Below are 24,713 nucleotides of genomic sequence, written 5' to 3' on the forward strand. Positions count from 1 at the left end.
GTAAAATATGTCATCGACACTCGAAGGGACGGCTACGCCGTCTCAACTGACATGATCCACGTGAAAGCCCTGGCCATCGCTCGCCACATGGAAATACCCCAGGCACAATTCAGGGCAAGTCGGGGGTGGGCTACACGGTTTATGAACCGTAATCAGCTCTCCATCCGCCGCCGAACAACGCTTTGTCAAAGGCTTCCAAGCGAGTACGAAAGCCATGTTATTAAGTTCCATCGCTTTGTAAATGGTCTCAGGAGGGAGCATGAGTACGACCTCTCCCAAATTGGGAATGCAGACCAGACTCCTGTGTGGTTCGATGCACCAGAAAGCACCACAGTGGATTTAAAAGTTGCGAAAAGTGTCTGTGCACACGACTGGCGCAGAACATCAAAGATGCACTGTGATGCTGTGCATCACGGCAGACGGCAGAAAACTTCCGCCGTACGTCGTATTCAAGCGAAAGACTCTCCCTAAAGAGAAGTTCCCTCAGGGAATCATCGTACGTGCCCAGGAAAAGGGTTGGATGTCCGAGGAACTCGTCATAGATTGGATAAAGACCGTCTGGGCAAACAGACCTGGAGGCCTGTTACAACGGAAAGCCCTGCTTGTTCTGGACAGTTTCAGGGGCCACTTGACGGACCGCGTGAAGAACCGACTCGCCACGACTCGTACGGACTTGGCCGTCATTCCTGGAGGACTGACGAGTGTGCTGCAGCCGCTCGACGTCTGCGTTAATCGTCCGTTTAAATCGGAATTTCGCCGATGCTACTCGGAATGGATGGCTGGAGGCCATCATGAGAAGACCCCTACAGGACGGCTGAAGCGGGCATCGCTACAAGTGTGTGCGTGGATTTTGAGTGCGTGGCGTGCCGTGTCATTCGAAACAGTCGCGAAAAGCTTCAAGGTGACTGGAATTTCAAACTGCATGAGCGGCGCTGAGGATGAACGTCTCTGGGAGGACGCCGACGCCGAGGCGAGCTCTTCCGAGAACGAGGATAGCGATAGCGAAATGGAATTGTAATAAAAACATTCCTGGAATGTCATTTGCGACTCTCTTACACTCTGCTACTGTCGCGGAAACAGTACAGACCTTTGGTGAGCTGTCATCGGCCTGATTCGTGTAAGGGCCGCACCAAGCAAAAATTTCGAAAAAAAAGTGCGGCCCTTACACGAGTATATACGGTATATCAACAATGGCAACCGTGAAGAATTCTCCGCATGTATGACTGCTATCCACAACGTAAACGTGCTCGCTATGCCTCCACACAAGGCTTATGCCAAGAAATGCGGTGCTGCACATGACAATGACAACCGCTTGACAAGGCTAATCATTTCTGCTGGGTAAGCCGCCGCAAAACATATCACATTGACGTCATCCTTGCTTCAGCTAATCGTTCACTCGGTCTTATCAAACATTCTCTAAAAAATGCCCCTCCCTACATACGTAAGCTCGCCTACTTAACACTCGTTCGACCCAAAATCGAATACGCTTCAGCTATTTGGGACCCAGTTCAAGCCTATCTTATCCAGAATATTGAATCCTTGCAAAGCCGTGCTGTACGTTTTATTTTTTCAGTTTACTCACGTCATTCAAGCATCACTGCACTAAGAGATCGCGCCGAACTTGACTCCTTATCTCATCGTCGCCAAGAAGCTCGCCTTTCGCTTTTTCACATACTATACCATCATTCAATTCTTTCTGACGATTTCTTTTAGCCCCCTGCAGTCATTTTTCCTCGCCGCGATCACCAGTACAAAGTCAAACGACCCATATGTCACACTCATCGTTTCGCTAATTCATTCATACCACGCACTATCATTGAATGGAACCATTTATCATCGCATGTAGCTACCGAAAAAAACATAACGAAATTTCAAGATCTTCTACGCACTGAGCGTATTGCCTAAACGTGATGCCCTACCTAATTCATTTCTTTTCACCTTTTTTCTTTTTCTTTTCGCATATTGTAGCGGTATTCCTTCTGTATTGTGTATTTCATGTACTCTGTTTGCGTAGGCATTCGGTAACTGCCTACTGTGCTTGCACTTTTTTTTTTACCATTTGTGTCTAGTTACTTCAGTATGTTGTAGTTTGCATTTACTTCATTGTCGTTGTTGTTGTTGTTTTCTATGTATACCAGCCAATTGTCAAGACTGTACTTTTTACCGTTTTTCTCACTCTGTTATTTTTCCCAATTTATTGTAAAATGTCCCCCTATGTAATACCCTCGTTGAGGGCCTTTAGGAGTATTTTGAATAAAAAAAAAAAAATAACCGGTGAGCCGGCATCGGAGACAATTTCTCGCGTTTTACTGCTGCCGCTCATTTCTTGCGACGGTCTTTTCGTAAACAGGTAAAGAAAAAAAAGCTTATTCCATCGTTCTCCTGCCCTCCTGCGCAAATAACTGTGGCGCTGCTCGTCGATACGCCGTTTTTTCTTCTTTGCACGATGACAAACAGCGCACGCACCAGCGAAAACACAGCAGCAACTGCGGTAGGCATGGCGGCTTTTGCCTACCGCGCGAAACTAAACGCCCGACGACAGCGCCACCGCATTTCCGTGACGTATGTCCGGTGGAATTCGTCTATATGTATGTTTGACCGCACATAACCCCCTGTAAAGGTGGTTTCACTGCAGCGTCGGGTTGCTGTACCATGAAAGCCCACACCTCCCCCACCCACAGGCTGAGGGTGAGAGGGGATACATTTGCGGCATTTATCTCGCCGCGCTTTTTTTTTTTTTTTCATCTTTTTTGCTTTTTCTCGGTCGCCTGAATGCCCCACCAAGACTGCAGTGTTCATTTCGCAGAATTGCTAGCGAAAGTTCGTCTTAACAGAAGAGTACAGTTGGGCGGTTCGTCATAAGCGAATTTTTTTTGCATTGAGTCTATGGGAAACCAAACAAATGGTCCCGTGTTGTTCGGTATAAGCGAGAATTCGTCTTAACCGAGTTCATCTTAACGGGAGTTCACTGTATAGTCATTTTTAACTTGTAACGTATTGTACCGCTTATAACTCGCACCCTACTGCTATTCAAATTTCGATACCATTCAAGGTTTCTTCCACTTCATTTCAAACCAAAAAAGTGACATTCACTCATACCTAGTTCCAATTCTTAAAAATATTGTGCAAGGGTCATGAAGGATATGCTCAGTTTTTCTTAATAATATGTGGTGAGCACTATTCGAACTATTCGAATAGTGATTTGGTCGATTCGAAATTATTCGACCAAATCACTATTCGCTTCGGATTCGCTTCGAACCTGAAATTTACTATTCGCCCATCCCTAGTAGTCTTCATGTCAAAGAGTGCTGGGTATGTGCACATTTTGACTGGCCATGGTGGTACACCGTTGTCAAAGCCAAAAAAGTGTTGGAGGAATTCGGTACTGCGTGCTAATTGTATTTTACTGCTGTTAATTTACGTGCAGGTGAACCAGTGGCTAACCTGGCTGGAAGAGGCTGAGGAGGAGGAGGAAGAAGACGACGAAGACTGCTCGGATGAAGGAGACAACTGACATGCTGCCGGCAGGACCCAATAAAAAAAAAATCGAGAAAGAGGCGCGCAGAGCAAGACACTCTGCTCTCAAGAAAGACAACAGCGCAAAAAGAACCCTGCATCTTCTGTTCTCAGCTCCCCCGCCTTTATTTTTTTTTCCATTGCGTGCCTTTCTGTTCCAGATCTGCCATTCTTTCCTACTCTCTACTCTCTCTCAAGCCCTTGCGCCTTTCTTAACATCCTCGCAGGGCAGGAACAGTCACTTTTTTAAAAGAAAGGCAAGCAGTTGAGGCTGCAAGCTGAGCTTTTTTTTTTAACTGGAACATATTGTTTTGATCTTAAATCAAGCAAGGACTTCGCTAGTGGGGCCCCCACCTGTGCATGTGGGGCAACCTTGCTACGATTGGGATAAATAAAGCTTTCCTTTTTCTATCTTGCAGAGCTCTTGTTCTCTTCCACAGTGTGCTTTAGTGGCAAGGGGCCTCCACAAGCCTTCTTGCATTACTGGCATAGCTGTGACAAGTTGGAATTGTTCTGAGCAGATAGCCATTTCCAAATCCTTGGAATATGGCACACAGTAAACAGATTTAGTGTGCCGCGAAGCTTCTAATGCAAGGATATATCATTTGTGCTGCTTGCGTGCTGTGCTTAAATGTGGCTGGACCTCTCAGGTACAGGGTCTGTGAAAAGTACCCAGGCCACACTGCCATAGGAATATATGGAATAGTGGCCTGGGAACTTTTGATGGACTCTGTACATATGGTATACTCAGAATCCACATTTGTTTCTAATGCTCAAGGATGGCAGCGAAATGGCTCCCATTTTCACAACACTTTTGATTAGTGGGACAGTAAACTAGACAGCTTGCTTGTGTTTGCTGTAACAGTGTTGAGATGGTGCCACTGCCTGTATCTAGTTTTGCATTCATTCGCCTGTTTCAAAGGATATTGCCCACAATTCGGCCGAGATGTCAAATTTTCAGCAGCAAAATGAAGGGAAATGTGTTGGTGTGGATTTGGCTTTTTTGCATCTCGATGGTGCCGTGTGTGTTTGCATTAGCATTTCGCTGCCTTCTGCAAACCTGACTAGATGGTGCCTTGGAGTACACCCTGTCTTAACGTTGGCGTTGAAATGCGCACTAATGTTAGAGTTTTATGCTACTATACTAAAACTTGCTAACATAGACTGGAACGGCGGCAGCCAAGTTGTATTGTACGTAACAAGAAGAATTCATATGCATTGAGTGAAAACTCCCTGGATCCCATACTTTTGCTTATTTCGGTAGCTTAGGAGCAACTTAATTTATAATAATCCAAGTACATATTGGAAGTTTAAACCTTCGTTAGTTTAAACTTCCCATATGTTTCCAGTAGTTTAAACCTTCATTGGCCATGTGTACAATCTTGCGAAGTGCATGGTCCTAGCGTATTCCCTGTGGACGGAAAATTTTAGGTTATCAATATTGACTACTTGACCGTTTGTAACAATGTTCCCGAACAAGCTGCTCTCGTCCATTTGAGTTTCTTGCCACTCTGCTTACCAAAGACTAGCAGCCAAGCTTGTAAACTTTTTGTTATGTTGTGAATTTAAGTTGCACTTGAATGGAGCTTTAGAGTCCGTTCCTCCTCTGTGCAGTTTTGCTGAAAGCATGTCTGCCAACTGAAAGCTTTCTTTTTGAATCAATCACCTATTCTCAAAACTATTAATTCATTAATATTTTGGATAAGTTTGAGATAAACTGCACAAATCCGTGTTATAAGGAAAATTTGCTAAAATAATTTATACTTTGAGGCAATAATGGTATTAAAGGGTTAACTTGTGCTGGGTGTCTGAATTTTGATAAATACCACTTGTAGCTTGAGCTCATTAGGGTAGTGCATTTATCTGTAATACTAATGTTCCTTGCATATACTACATGCTTCCAGAGCTCTAAAATACTTCACCTACGGAAAGGAGATATCTTCTCGCTTAGCTTTTTCCTTTTGCCCCACCAATTTTTCGCGTAATGTCCGACAGGCTTTGCGCGCTGTACTTTCTGTAGCAACGCGCGACTGATCTTCCCAAAATCCCATCGGACGCAGATAGGGGATCGCCGCAAAAAAATTCCTGCGCTCGCCCCGCATTGGCGCCCGCGTCGCGCTTGGGGAAGTGCGCATGCGCGGTAGCGCCGTCGGCTCTGGGTGAACGCCTCCCTTCGCGTCGCTGGCTTCGTGTTGGTTGTGGTGCCCCGCTTGCGTTTGTGCCGTCAACTTCAGTGCTCGCGGCGCTGTGCCTCGGAATTAACTCTGCCATGCCGTACACCATGGACGTCGCTACTCAGGTGAGTCTGGGCACAGCGCTCGCGACGGACCGCGGAGTCGCGTCGGGGGAGCGGCCACAGCTGTTCGCTTGGGGGCCAAAGCTGAAACGGCACGCGCCTGTTTGGGCCGCAGCAGCACAGGGCGATGGCGTCTCGGGAGTCCCGGATCGATGCCAGCTCTTCCGCATCCCACCGTGTTTCGCGGGCGCGCCCTCTCTTTCCCGTTTCGGGTCGCGCGTTTGTATTTTGGGGCCGACAGCTAGGTGGAGAGCGGCTTGTTTACTGCTGCCACCAAATCGAGGCCGCCAAAGGCGGCGCCGCGCCCTAGTTCCCTTTTGGGGCTGGGCGTTAGCTTTTGGTGCGCTGGACATGGGAACATGGACGATGGAGGAGAGAGATTTAGAGTGGTCTCTGGGCCAGACTTCGTTTCGGATTTTCCCCCTCTCTCTCACATTGGCCTAGCTGGGTGACAGAACGAAGCGAGCAGCGGCGCGCGCGTAGAGACGTGTATCCGTATGCGTCGCGCTTTTTCGGGGCCCAATGACGTCACGGCCCAGTCGGGAGAGCGCACTGCGATGATACGTGCCCCGCTAACCTTGACAGCTGAAGCGAGATCGCTCCACGGTGGCAAGCCGTTAAGGAGCTAGGACTTTTAGCGCATTCGAACAGGTGAGCCTGTTTCTATAGACGAAAATGGTGTCGCTTTTTCGTGGCTCGCGCAGTGCTCTGCGCAGCTGGTCAACTGTTCTTATGGTTAACGCCCTGTAGCATACTCTCTCAATGGACGTTGCAGTTCGCATCTTCGCGACGGAAGAATACGCGTGTCCTGCTGTGCCTCGTATGGTACTTTCCACTTCTTGCAGTACTTGTAAACACTCCTTAAGACACCAACAAGCACCCCGCGCATAGAAAGTTGCGTAGTAATGCGCACAGTGATTGCGTATTTTTGCCTTGTGTACGCCGGGAGGGCAACTGGCTTTCCTGTCTTCATTTATATCTAACAACTCTTCGTATATGAATAGCTCAGTGTGATTTGGGTCTCGGAATTGTAATATGGCATATAGAAATTCTTGAGCATTTCAGAAGTTGTCGATCATCGGCTGAAATGCGTATCGGGTGATAGTCGTTGCCGTTGCATCAACTCTGTCTACTTCGAACCGCGCAACTTTCGTGTTGCCGCATGCTTATCACGATTTAAAGCATGGTTATATAAAAAAGAAATATTAATTTTCATACGGCCGTTTGTAACACGATCCTACAAAGGAAATCCATGCGAATTTCTCGGAAAGAAAGCTTGCCAGGTACCGCATAGTCTGCCTTTTTCCGGGATTCGAACCTGGAGCCAACGCCTTTCTGGAGTGGTCGCTGTGTCAGCCTCTTGGGGGTTCGTTTCGAGCATCGTAACCTGTTTGAGGTACTGTTTAGCTCAAATAACTTAGACCTGCACCAAGTGAAGAACGACACTTGAAGAGCAAAACAATGGTTCCGGAAGAGGTTGCTATCACTCTGTCTATCGCTTCTCCCAAATATAGATATATACAATATTAACGACTCTCAATCGGCTATACGTAGTTACGCCATAGGACTGAGGTCAGTTGAATATAGAAGAATTCTAAACAGTAAAGCCAAACTAATATCATCTGAGGAATCTTATGGCAAGCACCAGGGGCGTAGCCAGAATTTTTTTTCTGGGGGGGGGGGGGGGGGGTTCAGCCATACTTTATGTATGTTCGTGCGCGCGTTTGTATGTGTGCGTGTATATATACGCAAGCGAGATTGAATTTTTGTGGGGAGGGTTTGACCCCCCTTCCCCCTTGGATACGCCCCTGGCAAGCACCCCCAGCCCCCTCTCGGGACAGAGCCCGATTAGAGAGGGCCCTAGCAGAGGAGGAGATGGGTCGGAAGCATGGGGCTAGACTCCTCAGTGGCATCACCCAATTCTATAGAATGTGGAGCCGTTTCTACATCCACCTCCAACCCCGAAATCGGACAGGTCTCAGGCGGTTGTCTGGAGGCGCCTTCGTGCCAGAACTTACACGAACACGTTACAAATTAAACTGCTTGTTTCCGCCAATGTAAATTATGTGATGATAGAGGAGCCACCCTAGAGCATATCCTCTTGGATTGCGAAAATGTTTAGAAGAGAATTTCAGTCCACCCAGATGAACTAAGGGCGCGGTGGAGAGCCGCACTTACTAGCTCAGACCTCCAGGACCAACTTTGGGCGATCCAGCAAGCCCGAGCAGCTACCGAGAGTCAGGGTCACTCTACTGCCCTGGCGCGGCCTAGACCCAGGCCATCAATTTGCAGAACATTCAATAAGGCTGTCTCATTCATGAAGAGCACCTTTAGTGGGACGGACGATGCTTTCGCATGCAAGTTCTGCACAAACTGCCAGGCGAGAAACCATGCAATGCTATGGAAGGACAAGACTCGTTGAGCTCTAATTAAGGGTTGCTGAAAGCTTCAGAAAGAAAGAGAACTTTGTTAGAACACCACTAAATGAATGTCAGGAGCAGTGGCGTAGCGAGAATTTTTTTTTTGGGGGGGGATGAGGGGGGGGGGCAATTACCCTTTATGCATGTTAGTGCGTGCGTTAAATCAGCGGGGTTCAAACCCCCACCGAAATTTTTCGATTTGGCTAGTGTATACTATATACAGGCACGCCTAGAAACGCACGCATGAACGTACGTAAGGTATGATTGAAACCCCCCGCCCCCCAGCGGAAAAAATTTCTGGCTATGCCCCTGGTACGTTTGTACGTGTGCGTGTATGCACAATTGAAAACAGGGCCGTACCCAAGAATTTTTTCGGGGGTGTTTGGGTGTAGAACGGCTAACTTTGGCAACTAGTGGTCACTGTGAAGGCGTGAAAGTATTTTAGTGCCACCCGAAAAGTTAAAGCATCAAAAATTTTCGGGGGGTGTCAGAACACCCTCAATCCCCCCTTACTTACGGCCGTGATTGAAAAACACATGCAAAATTGAAAATTGGGGGGGGGGGGGAGGGTTTGAACGCTCCCTGAGTACGCCAATGGTCAGGCGGGAAGTCCACTTCCCTCGTCGCCCCTAGCCGTCGGCCATAATCTTGTGAGACAGTAGCAGCAAGAGATCGGGTATACGGGATCACTGCTTACCTTGAAGAGCTGTTTATATTGATTATTCTTTATATACGTGTTAGTGACTCAGCGCTTCTTTCGACAGTGGTTCCCACTTTGTTCGTGTCGTACCAGGCTGGAAAAAAAAAAAATTACACCATCTCCCACTAAGGGGAACTATGTGGGGATGCGAAACAGCGCATCACGGCGCATCACGGGCACCTTGCCCAATGTTAACGCGTCCTTGAAAGTGGAGCACACCATGAATTCACTGTAGTTGCTGTTGCTGTTACTCGTCCCGTACTCTTGTTGGAGCACTCCACGCCGGTTCATCACGCATCTGCAGAATCTCGTTCCCCGACGCCATCACGTGATTGCTGAGAGAGTGTAAGGAGGAGAGGCCACAGTGTCTTACCCAGCCCTTCACACAGGCCCGAACGCGCTAGCGCGTGCCAGCACACATGGTTTTGCCTGCGTTACGCCAAGATAGGACAGCATACGACAGCCCGGGCCCCTAAAGTGCTCTGCACGTATCATCGTCAAGGCGGTCGAAGAACAAGAGGAAGAAGACCTCCTTGGCGCGAGCGCGCGCTCAGATGGCTATGCTAGGTGGTAGAAAGCGGACAGTCGCCAATGGAACTACGGACACAGCCCAGCGCAAAAGCTGCTTCGCATCTAAAAAGTTTTTTAACGCGCCGGGGCTATGTTCGTCTCATGCTGGTTTAGTCAGGATTTCGAGATCGTGGAACAAAGACACATTACAAAGTAGTTCAAACGAAACAAGTCCTAATTCATTCATATTTGCCACATTTCGTTAACACGACTTTTCTTATAATTCGACAAATTCCTGCTTTTCCGCAAGGGTTTAATTAACGGGAGCCGACTCTACGTAAAGGCACTTTGGACTCCAACGTTTATCTCAAAATTCGAAGTTGGAGTTGCGAACAGTTGGTGAACAGGGCGGGTAGCATCAGCTAGGGACAGTTCGACAAGGGGAGTGTATTCTTCAGGACTCTGACGAAGACGGGTATCCTTGCAAAGAACGCACGAACCCATTGTACCGTTTCACGCTAGGATTACGTGCTTTAGGTAGTAGAAAGCGAAACGAAAATAAAAAAGTCTCACGACCCCTTATGCATTCACCTAAGACGACTCGAAGGCCAAAGCCATCTTCTTTTAAATTTCTTTCTCAGTTGATTGTGTTGGTCCCCCCACCCCGAAAGCGTTCTGCACTTCACGTGGTTTTGCACTGCCTCCGGGATCCGCCCACCTATGGCCAAGCGACGTTGTGTGATGACGTCATCATGTGACGTCACGTTATGTAACGTGATGATGTCATAATGACGTCAAAACTTTTTGCGATCTGTGACGTTATGATGACGTCATCACGTGATCCTTGCATCACTTATCGTGTTGACGCCGACGGTCACCCTCTGCGTTTCACCTTTTGCATTAATAACTGCTCGAACATTGCTGTAAGAGGCACTCAGCCCTGCATGCCTGTTGCTGTCACTTCACCGGGAATGAGAGAAAAACTACACAATTAATCTAGTGGACTTCCTTCGTAACGTGCCAAACTTCCGTGTTTACGTTACTGGATGACGGTCTTTCAATTTGCGTGGCAATTACACGCACGTGCTTTATGCTCGTTAGGAAGCACCTTGCTTTAGGCGAAAACTGGCAGGTCGTTGCGCAATGCCCCTCTTAGACCGGTTCTCTTGCCCTCTCATTTCGTGTTGCCGCTGCAACTGGGCCACCACCCCAAATGCTTCCCCCTCTCTTTGTGTTTTCTGACTCGTGCGGCCTTCCACATCGCGCTGCGTTTCCTTGTCGTGGATAAAAAGAGACCACGGCTCCTCTCCTCTGGCGAGTTTGTTGACGGACGCGCCGAGCGAATGGACGAAGCGCACCGCGCGGGCGGCCTGCTTGTTTTCTTATTTGTTTTTGCCCGTACTCGTTGTCCCCTCCCCTACCACGTCCGGATGCACGCGTCGAGGCACCAGTTCTCGACGTAGCGGCGGACAACGAGCCGCCAGCAGTGAGTGCTGCTGCCGCTGCTGTTGTTGTGTATCGGTCCATCCTGCAGGCGCGGATGTTGGGCGTGATGTTTAAGAAGCGAGCCGTGCACCCGGATGGCGGCTGACCGCAGTTTCGTTCGTCGTCTCTTGCTGTCTCGCAGGTGCACCTGAACGAGCCTTCTCCCGTGGAGTGCCGAGATGTGGAGGTTTATTTTTTAGTGATTCCTTAGAGGGTGAGTACACGCTCTCAAGTGTCTTCTCTTTCTCGCGCTAAATCGAGTGTCGTTGCTATGAACGTGTGTATGCAAGTGTATAGTAAAAAAAAAAAAAAATCCGCTCATTGTATAAACCTCTAGAACCGTCTGTCCAGAGTTAAGTCACGTGAACATTACATGCCTCCGGCCCCGCCCACCGTTGAAGGAAATGATGTGGTATAAATCGAAACATGCGATAGATCGGTTATTGTAAACGCGAACCAAAGACCTTGGCGGTGACATATTACCCAAACAAGGACGAAGGCCCTCGGTGCGGCGACCATCGTAATGAACTATTGGTGTATCCAAGGCCTTGAACGAATTACGCAGGCGCCAGGGCGCGCGGTGACCTTCATCTGCAGTTGTCGGCTGAAAATTTTGCCTTCTGAAAGTTGGGCGTGGATAACATACATGGCGTTGACCCGTTTGCGTTGACAGACGATTTGACAGGTTAACTGTAATATACTTTCCGTTCGGAACACACAAGATATGGTTACCTGAAGTGACGTTTCAGAGAGACTCTGTCTCTCGGGGGAACTTCCTACGTCTTTAGACTCGACAGCTTGACTTATACTCGCCTCGAACGTGTCTTGTTAGGAAAGAGGGTGCAGCCCACATTGAAGTATTACATAACATATATGCATAGTTCCGGCTGTGTATGTTTAGTGTTCGGAGTAATGGGAATAGTTTCTGTTTCAAAGTTTCGTTTTCCGTAATTTCTTTTCTTTTTTGCTTTTCAGTATTTTTGATTGAGACACTGTGCACCATATCGTATTGTGTATTTACCGTGAGCTACACAGGTGTTCTGTGCCCCTTCCCTATAACCGATGTACGCTATACTTAGTTGACATCCGTTCTTTTAGCGCGGGTCAACAACTTCGTGAGCTACGTTTAACCGTTTTCACGTAATGTAAACAGGGTTGCCACTGACTTTCGAGTAAATGTCGCCAAACGACAAGCAAAAAATCGCCAAAAGTCGCCATTTTCTTTACAAAATTCGCCAAAAAAGTAGCCATTCTAGATATGTGCGGCATACCCAGTAATAAAAATTTCCACTCACGTATAGCCCCGTAGAATAAAGTACCATCCAAGACCCTTAAATTATATTGACGTTTCTGGATGCCAGTCGTATCGCCCGCTTCACCATGGGAGTGCATTTTGCTGCTTCTCCGACTAGCCGCAAGATGTGCGTGGTGGCGCAAGGGTGAATGAACGAAACGCTCATGATATCCTTCCATCCCTGTCCTCTCGTTTCAAAGCTAAAAGTGGGGTATAAACCTTGGGCGAAAACCGTGAAAGCATTATTTGTAGACAGCTTTATGTAACCTTATATGAATTAAAAGGATTAAAAGGTTTATTGAAGGTAACACGACAGAATTCTTACAGGAACCGATCATTAGTGAGTCTTACACCTTTTCAGTGTGAACTAATATGATACCGGACATCACCGACCCTTTCTTATAGTTACTTATATCTACACGTGTCAATCCGATGCGTTATTGCTGTATAACAATGTAAAATGTTATATAGCAATTGTTTTTTCGCACACGCTCACCGAGAACAGTGAAAAATGCCTCAATAAATAATTTTTATTGCAGAAATAGCCGCGTATCCGCCTCTCTTCGCTATTCCAAAACAGTCTTTGCGAGCTGAACTGGGGGTACTGCAACAGTGAATAAGTCGCCAAGCTATTCAGAGCAGTTGGAGCTTTGGCGGAACAAATGGTCGGAACACGCGGCCAACCCGTCGTCTTGCCCCTTCAGATGCGAAACTTCAGATAAGCTTAAAGCACCTAAAGCCATAAACTTATAGTCAATCACTGCCCCCTCGCGGTTTGCAAGGCAGTCCGCTGACTTACATTTTGCTAGGATGTCGCTGGGAGACGTTCCAGTACCTCCTGCATCTAGATGGCATCCCGAACTAAGGATCCCACTCACTGATCTTATTTTCGCAGAACATTAAATAAACGTTTTATTATCTATCTAGATGAATTCAGGAGGTACACACGAGTTACAGGACGGACATACCGAATGACGCGTAATGTGCACATTCTACTCGTGGGTCTAAAACCAAGAAAAGTACTGAGTATGTTGCCGCTCATTCATTGGGAAGACACTGAGCTTAGGATTCAAAACTCGGTGGAGACCTAAGCCGAAAGTCGCCAAAAATTCGCCATGTCGCCATTCATAATGTTAGGTCGCCACGGGCCTCTCAAATTCGCCAATTTGGCGAAAAGTAGCCACCATTGGCAACCCTGCATGTAAAGCAAGCTGTACTTCAGACTTCGCATAGGCGTCGGTATTCGGGGGACCTGCGCAGCTTTATATATGTTACGCTTTCTAAGCCGAAACGGTGCAGAAACGCGAATCTACATTTCACTTGCCGTTTTTTTGTATATGGACCGCAAGGGACCACACGATGCTTCTATTATAAAATACGTACCACTATTGTGCTCAAATGCGGACATTGAAACCCGTTGCCGGTCTTGTGAGCGGTAGCATTTCAGGCAATTGAGGTTCTCGAGTGCGCTTCTATTTCTTTGTCACCCATTCAGTAACCCTACAACAGACCACCAGTTGTCCTCAATACACATTGTATACAGTCAGCGTCAAATGTTTAAGGACCACGAGACACAAGAAAAAGCTTAATATCCCCGCAGCTTCGTCAGGCAGCCTTGAATGTACGTTTCTGGTATGTTATAAAACGCGCTAACAACATGTGCTGTGCAGTTCGACCGAATACAGTCGCAAATTGCTGGGAAATTCAAAGTTCTCCCAGACCTAGTGGTCTCTTAACTTTTGACGCCGGCTGTGTATATGGCTTCATGGCGAAATTTCAGGCGCGCATAGGACGCGGACACAGTGTTAAGTTTCTTATATGTCATCTTTCTTCTTATAATTCTTATAATTCGTTTTCGCACATGCTCAGTGCACTGAGCATGTGCAGCTGGTGCTTATATGTTCTGTATTTTCCAAAAAATAAGCAGTTGAGAGTGAGCGCTCGTTTGTCTACTACACTGTGTCCGAGTTTATTGTGCGCTCTGAAATTTCATCACGAAAAGTAGCAAACTCGCCCAGCTTTCGACATCATTCCTCTTAAGTCACCTATTATGTAGGCTATACCGTTTGCTTTCTATCTACACGGCTTTCCACATCTCTTTCGAGGTCAAAAGAACCCTTAATATCCTTAGGAGTGCTGTCATAACATCAGGCACATGTTGCGGCGGAAGAATAGGCGGTGTGATAATATCCGGCACATGATGGAGTTGAATGACTTAAAGGAACCCTGCAACACTTTTTGAGCATGGTCAGACAACGCTGCCGATTGGTAGTCGATGCTCCTGATAACGCGCGAGCCAAAAATTAAAGCGCAGCACACGGCCTGGAATTTTACAATAAATTCTAAAGTCAGCTAGAAATCGCTCCCTCTTCGTCTACAAATGATGCCATATACCCAAATCACTGCACCGTTTACCCAAGTCTACGGCCGTTGGCTGATTTCAGCATGGCGAGCTGTATAGTTACCATGGCCACCGCGGGATGCCGCCACGTGCCCGCATCAGTCCTGGACGATTCAGGACATCAATGAAGTTATCCATACCATACCATGACGCGTGCTGATGAATGGACGCATCTTCTTTCCCCCTTGCCATCCTCCTCCATGCGTAGCTTTCAGCGCGCTCGCTGGTACGAGGAGAGAGCGAAAGCGCTTGAAGCGTGCGGCAGATCCCTGTAACTCCTCTCGTACTGTACAGATTCCAAACATTTTTGCGGTTGTCAATTCGTGAGGCAATAAGCTTGTTTAATGAAGCCATTAGACGATTACTTGGGAAAGTGTTGCAAGGATCCTTTAAGACTGGATGAACCGAATAGCTGAAGGAGAGTCCAATATGTCTTGAAATAGTCCAATGGCAACAACAACAACAACAACAACAACAACAATAATAATAATAATAATAATAATAATAATAATAATAATAATAATAATAATAATAATAATAATAATAATAATAATAATAATATTAATAATAATAATAATTGCACTGATGACCGTGGCAAAACTGCAGCGAAATTGACGGGATTGTGTTACGTATACGTCACGTGATATGCATGCAGAATCTCCGTCAACTGTAACGCGAGTCGAGATTGCCCCTCGGTCAATTGTTCTTGTTCTGCGCTAAAAAATGTAACAGGGGGACGACACGGGAACACAGACGTGCGCAACTTTTCCCGTGTCGTCCCCCTGTTACATTTTTTAGCGCAGAACAAGAACGATGCAGTACCAACTAGCCCCCATTGAATCCTTATCCTCGGTCCATCGCCTGATTACTTCTGCCTCACAGGCGCGGCTTCAGTGCGAGCGCCCTCTCAACCGCGCACTCCATCGCCAGCTCCTGCCAGTCTCCGCGAGGAGCAAGAAGAGCGGCCCGGCGGCACCGCGACCCCGAGTTCGGCGGCAGCGGGGGCCGAGGAGCAAGCCACAGCGGCGCCCCCGCAGGCCGCCGCTGTGGTTGACCACAGCAGGCCGGCTATGGCACCACCAGCCAAGGAAGCACAGGAACCCGAGAAGGTATACATCTCGTCTCGCACTTTCTTTTCTTTGCGCTTTGGCATTCGCTTTCGTTCGCTGTGTTTCCGATACGGAAGAGGATTTCACTCACGGGTGTACCTGAGCTGTAGGGGTGGGTACGCTTGGTACGAATGAGTAGTGAGCTGTAGTGTTATGGGACTCGGGTGCATTTTGTCTTGTTTCTCGTGTCGCTTCGTGAATGGACTTCGGGAATATGTGATCATTGTTATGGCTTAACTAACTTGCACGAACTAGGTGCTTTTCTATGTAATTTTTTTTTTTCATTGCTGTGATTTTCACGAATTCTGTTATCTGTGAAAAAAGGAGTAGCCGGCGCTGTATAAAAGCGCTGACATCTTTTAAACAACATATAATTAAAAAAAATATTGGTGATGGAGTTGGGGGCACACACTGTCCTATACCGGAGTACATTGCGGGGTGGCCAGTAACACAGGAAAGGGGGTCCAATAAAGACAGGTGAAAAGGGAGGAACATTACTCATTTTGTTTCTCCGTTCCCGACATCGTCGCAGCTGGCAGGACCAGAGCACGATCTCTACAAGTGCAACTGCTTTTCGTAATGGGGTGAAAGTGGACTCCACCAAAACTTAAGGGGAGCCCTGCTTCCTGTTGCTTGGTGATCACCAATACATGCCCCTCTCTTATATAAGTAGCCCATGTGGTTTGGGGGGGGGGGGGGGCTTTTGAGCAATGTTACCCCCCCCCCCCCTGTCCTTTGAACAGAGTGAACAGCGTTCGTCCTGTTTTGTTCGTTCATCATCTTTGTTCTCGTTTTTTTCGCGCTGCATCAAGTTCTTCGCAACTCTGTCTTTAATGGACATTTCTAGTCGACCCCCTATAGTATATATAATGGCTATAAATTATAATGAATCCGAACACTATCAAGAGTTATAGACTTGTCACAGGGCCTTCCAGCGTCGTGTGTGCTTCGTACACTTTTCGTTAGGGCTCGTTCCAGTGTATCTTCTGTGCATAGCATGTAGGACGAATTCACGATAATCAACAACCTGTATAGGCTTTTTAAATGTATTCGTGGCAATATTCTTCGGACTCTGCGAAACGTTTAACATCGTGAGACTTTCCTGCTCGTGTCAGGTTCCCCTACGCACCGTCTCGGCTGCGGCTGACGGTCCAGAGGATGGGGCTGCGACAAAGGCCGATGGCGCCCCGTCCGCCGACCAACAGCAGGAGGAGCAGAGAGGCGCCTTCAGCTTGTGGCTGGCCAAGCCGCGGGTCATGTGGTGGATCGCCGTGCTGGTGGCCATCTTGCTCGTGGCGGTCGTGCTTATCGCCACGCTGCTCTCCACCGGAAGGGAGGTCGACGACGTGGTATGGACGGACGACGCCTCCCTGTTGACAGTCTGGCCACGGCCCAAAGGGAAGCACCGAATGATCTGGTGAGAAGAGCACGTCTCCTCCCTCTTACACACCTCGCGACGAACGTATAAGCTAAAACGGTCCCAGTTATACGCCCGAAACGCGAGGCACTGGTAGCGACAGCAGTGCATTAAATGGCCCATGAACCACCCCTGGGGCTTGATGAAACAACCCATTGTACGAACAGCAAACACTGCTATGAACAGCTCGGCCAAATTTTGTAATCGTGCGCGACATGTAGAGTTTACAAGCCGAGCGCGCAGGTTGCCGCTTTCTCGAACGCCTCGCTCCTCTCTCGCTTCGGAGCTGCCGGCGCCTGTTCTCTGACATCAGGGAACAGATTGCTGCCATTGGCTGACAGCTAACATAAATTAGGAGGAGTGTTTGGATTAGATGCGCTTCTTGCCTCGGGTTGCCGCCACGTGTCGACGCTGCGATCCATAGCCTGCTAGCATTACACATTGAGCCACACTTGCGCACAAGAATCACAACGGGAAAGAGCGATCGCGTTCCACCACGCGCTCTCAAGGTCATGACGCGTGCTGACGCAACTTTTTTCTCCTGTGCCATGCCTGCCTGCGTAGCTTCCAGCGCGATTGTCGTGACGGGAGAATAGAGAAAGCGCTTAAAGCGCGTGACAACCCCCTATTAATCCGCTCGTGCTTGACGGTTCGAGACATTTTTGCGGCAATCGATTCGTGATGCCATAAACTCTGATACTGAGGTCATTCGGTGATTACGTGGAAAAGTGTTCATGACCCCTTTAAACCTCGTAGCCACAGTAATATGTGTATATGGAACGGTGCTCCTAACCGTATGAAATGCCTGTGGGTGCCTGTGGGTTTTATATAATTCGTGGAGGGATTTATCTGAACCTTTAGTACAGTGCCTGCGTTCCCTGGCGCGGTCTTTGGCCCCTTCACGATCATTTGACATTGCGAGTCGCTTGAACTGTAAGTGCCTTCCGCATCAGCAAAAAAAAATAATAATAATAATACTCCGCGCTCGCAGGTTCCGTCACGGAAGCTTGCCGCACGAAGGTCGCGAATGGCCCGAGCTGACCGTGCAGCTCAAGGATCTCATGTCGGCCTACGACCCCGTGCGCGCGGCGCGCAACTCCAACGTGACCGAGTGCTTCGGCCGGCGGCCGGAACACGGCAAGGTGTGCCTCTTCGACATCCGCGCCGTTGCGCCAGAGTGCACGGCGGCGCTCGACTTCGGCTACAAGGAAGGCAGTCCCTGCGTGTTCCTCCAGTTCTCCAACGTTCCGGGCTGGGAGCCCGCACCCATCGCGCAGCACGAGGCGGCCCAGCTGCTACCGGCGCCTCTGCTGCCGCTGCTCAAGCCGGGCCTCGTGCTTCTGCAGTGCGAGGGCGACACCGTGGTGGACCGCGAGAACCTGGGCGGCGTGGTGTACACGCCGTACCAGGGCTTCCGCACCGAGTTCTTCCCGTACACGGGACACAAGGACTACATGGCGCCCATGGTGGCCGTCCAGTTTCGGAAACCCTCGACGGCCATAGTGATCGGCGTCCGCTGCCGCCTCTGGGTTCGAAACCCGCCGCCGGCGAACGCCTCGGCCGAGCTCTTCTTCAACCTGCTCGTCGACTGAGGCCCTCTGCGCGGACGGCTGCGACCGTATACGGGGGAGGCCCTCCTGATCCCACCGTCTCTGTCATCGAGTGCGCACGCGTAGCGCTGTTGGCCGCTGAAAAGGAAGCGAGGACCAAATGCCACCCCGTGGCCCGTGTTAAAAACGCTCGTCGTTTCGCGTGCATGAGTGGGGGAGCTTCAGCCGAGCGTTGCCGCACTTTACGTTGATCGTTGCCGTGCCATTCTAAATAACGCTCCTTGAAGATTGGTTTTCTTTAAAGAGCCGATACCAACAATTCGTAGGTTTGAGGTTCATATATTTTAGCCTTCTCCCACTTCTGTGTTAGATCTGCACGTAGACAACGAGAGAGTGTGGTAGAGAGTGTGGTGACATGAATAGTTGGCAGCTGAGTAGCAGCAGGTCTACGTTGAGTGCGGCAACGCTCGTTGCACTGTGGTCATCATTGCCGAGATTTATGTCATCTTCCTTGGCATTGTACCGCGGCCTGATGGCGCGTTATTGTTGTCATTGAACGTTACTGATACGGTGCAAGCGATAAGCCACCGAATGTATGAGCATGTAGACCAGCAGCAGATCGCGTTTTCGTCTTTGGCACGGTATACCCACTATGACAACGTGGACGGTACCGCGAGCGCACTCTTTTGCCGATCACGCATAGCACGCGTTCGTCCGGATAAGTGCTGATGACGAAAACGTAGTTTGTTGCAAGTTTTGACGCTTTTGCGCCGTCTGCGGAGAGTTGACACGGAGTGTATAGCAAAGGCAGCTATGTAGACCACCATTGCTACTGCTACCGTTTCCACGTCATGGTGCACGCTCTGCTGGTGTAAAGTATTGGCGATCTACATTACGAACGTGGACACCCCCAAAGTTTGTTTACTTGCGTTCGTGACGATGCGATGTGAGTGCGTCTGTAAGAGGGGGATGACCCGCTGGTTTGCAAAGTCCTTTAGCGAGGTAGTTGGAAAGCAGAGCTTAAGTGATGGCGGTGTCAAGGACTGGGATGAGTTGTGAAATGTTATGGGATGAAGTGCACTGCGTCGTTGCAACTTAAAAAAAGCGTCTATTCGCGGTTTCTTTTTTATATTTTTCGTTTCCAAAGTTTCGGTGAAGGAAAGAATTCTATACGTTGAAAGACTCACACTGAACACTAATGCTCAGATACAAGCCGTCGAACTCGATTGTGCCATTAGACGCTGATTTTTTGTTGATTGCTCGCAAAACTCTTTAGCGTTAGTTATAACACTGGTTTGCCGATATCAGACGGACGCGTTCGATTGTATCCTGGTCTTGAGGCAGTTGGTCGCCTGAGAGGGATGTTTTAAGCGTTGGTCGGTGACTGAACGTGCAATAGAATCACGTTTGAGGTTCGGAGAACAGACAGACATTTTCGCTCAAAGCTCGTTATTAGGGGGCGGGTGAGGGCGGGATAGTTTCGGCGAGGGTCGTTGTTACGGTGTTTCGTGGTCTGGCGAGGCGAGCCGCTGTTTGTTTCGTATTGCAGGGCTTAAGACTGAAGCCTTAGACATTTTTGGAGAGTCGCATCTCAAGTACTTCATATGCCACACTGCCATTCTGTTGAAGCCCCCACAAGTAAAGGGTATGTTTCGACGTCGTAACGGTTTGCAGAATGCGAAGGGATAGATTGTGAAACTAAGAAGGATCGCATGGCTAACGGTTAGCGGTTTTCAAGAAGTCCCTATATAGGTGACAAAGCAAAGCAAAATAAAACAGAAGTTCGAAGGCAACGAACTGTCGGAGAGATCTGTTCGATTCTTTTTTCCTTATTTTTTTTTTGGCTGTCGCATGTGCGAATACGCTTAGTTTCTCGATCATGACAATGCTGTTTTTACTACCGAATACGGAACATTAGGAAGAGGCGGTAATAATAATGATAATAACGGCTGGGGTTTTACGTCCGAAAACCGCGATATGATTATGAGAGACGTCGTAGTGGAGGCGTTCCGGAAATTTCGACCACCTGGGGATCTTTAACGTGCACCTAAATCTAATCACATGGGTCTCTCGCATTCTGTCTCCGTCGAAATGCGGCCACCACGGCCGGGATTCGATCTCTCGACCTTCGGGTCAGCAGTAGAGGCGGTAACTTTGCGCTACCTTTAAAAGAGATTATAATTTCTGTTTTCATAAAATATACATAGGAAATGCACTGTCAAGGGCAGTCAAACGTTGTTTTCTAATGCAGAAAAAAAAAAAAAAAACTTTGAAAACGGTTTTGCATCCGTTCATTTTCATAAAGGATCCGCTGTTGTTTTTGTTTATACATGTAGTCCGAACGGTTTCTTGAACTTCGCGACCTATAGCCATGCGTGAGCAGGAGGAACAGTTGAGGCTGCTTCAGCGTTGGACTTGACGAGTGTTCGTCAGACTTTGGAACCCTTCGGTGAAAGCAGAGTAACAAAGAGTGACATGTCGGTGTTCTCATGTGCGCTCATTTATTGTTACGCGCGTCCGTAAGCTCATCGACGCATGTCTCACTCGCTGGGTGTATTGTGCACAAAGGCAGCGGGGAGGGAAGGGAGGGATGGTGAGGGGTTGCGTCATTGATCGTATATATATATACGAGGTCAGTATACATTACTTATACCCCCCTGTTTCGCGCCACTTCTTTATACTCATTATACTTACGAAATACAGGTCGAATCTTCTTTTTGAAGTGGTTGGCCGTGTGTATTTATGAGGTATTTTCTTCCTCGACTGCGTCAAGTTGACAGCGAATCTCGGAAAAGGCTGCGTTTTTTTTTTTTCTTTTTCTTTATTAATGTCAGGTAAGCCACTCGAAGCAGCTCCCTTGCCGATAAGTAAACCTTAAGTATCGTTCAAAAACGCCCTTCATTTACCCGAGAAACCTTCGCCCTGCTGTATCCGTTGCAAGTTGACATGCGTTCAACTGGAGTGACCGATGCAGAGCACCAAGTCGGGCTAGTTGGTTTAAATTCATAATGACGACTAAAACTGCGCTAAAAACACAAGCACAAAGACGAGGAAAACAGGACTCGCGCATACTCACAACAGAACGTTTAATATTTGAAGGATAACATATATACACAGTTAACATTTAATGAAATAAGATCATTGGACACAGATATGTCTACGTCACAAAGTGGCACCTAAATATTTCAGCTCACAATCAGCAAGAGATACGGAAGGTTCACTTATACACCCCCGTGTATTGTTAATCTTGAAAGCCTCGAACAATTTGCGTGTGCACCGGTCCTTGTGACGAAAGAAAATCTTGGTTTTATTCACAAGCGGTTGGCACCAATGTGCTCACTTTCACAGGTGATGAAAACATTCTGTAAGGTCAACGCTAGTTGTCTGAGAGGACAAAGGATGTAAATATCGAGAGAAGAGCGCGCTGAGTGTTTTACAGAGGGAAAGATCGGAGCACTCGATAACATCCAGATACCCAAGGCGCGCGACCTTTATTAGCACAAACAGGGAAATCCCAGCACGGAGTTGAACCTTTATGAAGGGCTTCGTAAGTGCAGGAAACGGCAAACATGGTTTCGGGGTAACTTCCAGCCCATTCAGTGCCAAGACACTGCGTTCATTAAAGCTGTCAGTTAATATATGAAAAAGGTTATCACAGTTTTCTCGAGTTGACGCAACCGTGCGCGACCGCCGACGAAGTTAGTTTCTGCTTGTCTAAATTGATTACCTGACGCCAAGCGAGGGAGAAAACACCCAGTATACAAATATATGTATTTTAGCGCGGTTTTTTTTTTTTTTTAGCCTTAGGTTCCGGTCAAAAACTAAACGTGCATATATTTTTAGCGTCAGTTTAGTGACTATATAACACTCGCTAATAGATGGAGGCGCGAAGAAAGAACTAAGCGAGGAAAAAAAAAGAAGAGGCACTTGAACAAAAAGCATATTTCTGATAAAAAGGTACGTCGAGTGGATCTATATTTTTTGCGCTTGTATAAATAATAGAAAATTGCGAGTCTGAGACGAACGAACGAGAATCAGTCGCTGCCAATATCTTCATTCACGATAGGACACCTTTAGGGCCGATTTATCATTAAGCCGCACTGCCAACCCTCCCCCACCCCTTTCCCCTCCCACTGTATAGGGTAGCAAACCGGGTGGAACCTGGCTAACCTCCCCGTCTTTCATTTGTCTCTCTCTGACCGGGCGGATGGCCTCCCGCGTGTCTCTCATTGGCTACTCACCCCCCTCTCTCACTGGGAGCAGCCAATGAGAGAGGTGCGGAAAGCCATCCGCCGTGTGCGGTGCGGCCAATGCGGCTTGAGGATAAAACAGGCCTTTATACATGCCGAAGAGCGATGCGTCGGGTCGTGCGACTTCCCTCGTTCATTTAGCGCTCACTGTTCCCCTACGTGTATAGTTGTATAGCGGCGTGCGCATGCGTGATTTTGTGTGTATATATATATATACAGTGTGAGCCGTCGTTTGTCTTCGGGCTAAACGTGCTCCTCTCACTACGGAGTTGTGGATATAATGCGCTTCGCTTGTTCAGTACACGTGTCGATTTTTATTTTCTTCTTTCGCGCTCGTTCAGTAGTCAGTAAGGAGTCGCACCCATGCACGGGCACGAAGCTGTTGTTTGAGGCACGCGCTGTCTGAGGCACAGCAGTTTGTTTACTTGAGGTCGCGGTGATGCGCGTTTACACAACATTGCCTCGGCGCATCTTTATCACGAACGGATCGTTTCTCGCTCAGTGTCCAATCACTTTTCTTTTTTTTTTTTTTTTGCGGGTAGCCGGATGGAGCACCATCTTTCACATCTGTAATTTCATTTTTTGTTGCAGTGCGTGCGTGTGTGTGCGTGTGTGCCTTTTTGCCAAAGTGTTGATCTATAGACCTGGAACAAAATCGCCGTCTTATTGTGTTTTGTTTCGACACCGGGATCAAAGAACTAAAAAAAGAAGGCATGTGCACCTTATTAAACGAAACATTATTCTTTTCTCTTTTATTTCTCTTTTTTTTCTCCTCATCTCTTCAGTAACAGCCCCTACGGCCGACTCTGCTGCGCATGCAGTGCTGGAGAAAAGTTCACGTAGGTTAACCGGCACTGCCGTAGACGTTCGGTGTTCTTGCGGGTCACGCATAGTGCACATGGCGAGAATGACAGCGTGATCTTAAAAGAATGGGTGTAATTACGGCGAACTCTGGCACGTATGCGATTCGCTGCGGAGTATACATTGAACGAATGAAACGCAGTAATTCGAGCGAGTGGTACCTTCCATGAATGCGTGCCACGGCCGCTGCAAGCATCACTCTGAATGCGTAAAAATTACACGCGTGGACGTTCACATTTTAAAACTATTAACAGTTATTGAATATGTCGACATGCACCTCCATCGGACCACTGCGTTTCATTGGTCGGACCGTTTATCAACACGCGTGTCACGCGAAGGGGAACAATCGATGTCGCAATTATTAAATTCTGATTGGGCACTTCACAACATATAAATTTACGTGTGTAGATCGTCGAAATTTTCGATAGCGTGCACATGGATCACGCGGTCGGTTGTCGCTGTTTTCCATGGAAACGGCCGCAATGTGAAAGCTATTTCCGACCGATAATAAATTGAACTCTTTTCTTTTCGCGTGACACGCGATGTTGTCGCGCGCAAGGTTAAGTCATTGTCGTATACAGCGTTGTTACGTGACGATGCGGTTCACATGCGCGGATGATTGTGTTCTTTCATTTTTTCTCCTGTGTCATCCTCGCCCATGCATTCCCACCTTCCCGAACCCCTGCCCTCCTTTTCCTCCATACAATGTGTTCAGCGAGGAACCAGGCCTCTGAACATCAAGGAGCCGTGTCTTCTCTCGGGATTATCCAAACTGTCCACTGTCTCAGCCTGAGGAATAAATCTATCTTATATCGTTTCCTTTTTTTCTTTTATGGCGCAAAAGAAACTCGACGCACTGAGACTCTATTGCGTCCAAGTTTTTCTCCATTGCGTATGGACTTCA

At 48.0% G+C, this 24,713-nt stretch overlaps 2 protein-coding genes across 6 annotated transcripts in view; both read left to right on the top strand.

Moving 5' to 3' along the window:
- LOC119383075 (eukaryotic translation initiation factor 4 gamma 2) overlaps positions 1 to 3,934 on the top strand; it is a 44,318-nt gene extending 40,384 nt beyond the window's left edge. For all 3 annotated transcript variants that reach the window (XM_049412405.1, XM_037651069.2, XM_037651070.2), the window contains one exon: positions 3,428 to 3,934. In XM_049412405.1, coding sequence (XP_049268362.1) covers positions 3,428 to 3,514 — 87 coding nt within the window. In that variant the 3' untranslated portion in view covers positions 3,515 to 3,934. The remainder of the gene's footprint in view (positions 1 to 3,427) is intronic.
- LOC119383078 (sodium/potassium-transporting ATPase subunit beta-2-like) overlaps positions 1 to 22,333 on the top strand; it is a 388,376-nt gene extending 366,043 nt beyond the window's left edge. The window contains exons 2-6 of one of the 3 annotated variants that reach the window (XM_049412410.1): positions 5,751 to 5,815; positions 11,070 to 11,141; positions 15,505 to 15,731; positions 16,847 to 17,148; positions 18,140 to 22,333. In XM_049412410.1, the coding sequence (XP_049268367.1) occupies positions 15,693 to 15,731; positions 16,847 to 17,148; positions 18,140 to 18,740 (942 nt within the window). In that variant the 5' untranslated portion in view covers positions 5,751 to 5,815; positions 11,070 to 11,141; positions 15,505 to 15,692 and the 3' untranslated portion in view covers positions 18,741 to 22,333. Of the gene's footprint in view, positions 1 to 5,682; positions 5,816 to 6,316; positions 6,464 to 11,069; positions 11,142 to 15,504; positions 15,732 to 16,846; positions 17,149 to 18,139 lie in introns of those variants that run through there. The other 2 variants (XM_037651072.2, XM_049412411.1) reach the window with 2 other exon arrangements.
- Positions 22,334 to 24,713: the final 2,380 nt, after the last annotated feature.

Source organism: Rhipicephalus sanguineus, chromosome 2 (assembly GCF_013339695.2).
Source record: "Rhipicephalus sanguineus isolate Rsan-2018 chromosome 2, BIME_Rsan_1.4, whole genome shotgun sequence".
Classification (NCBI taxonomy): Eukaryota; Metazoa; Arthropoda; class Arachnida; order Ixodida; family Ixodidae; genus Rhipicephalus; species Rhipicephalus sanguineus.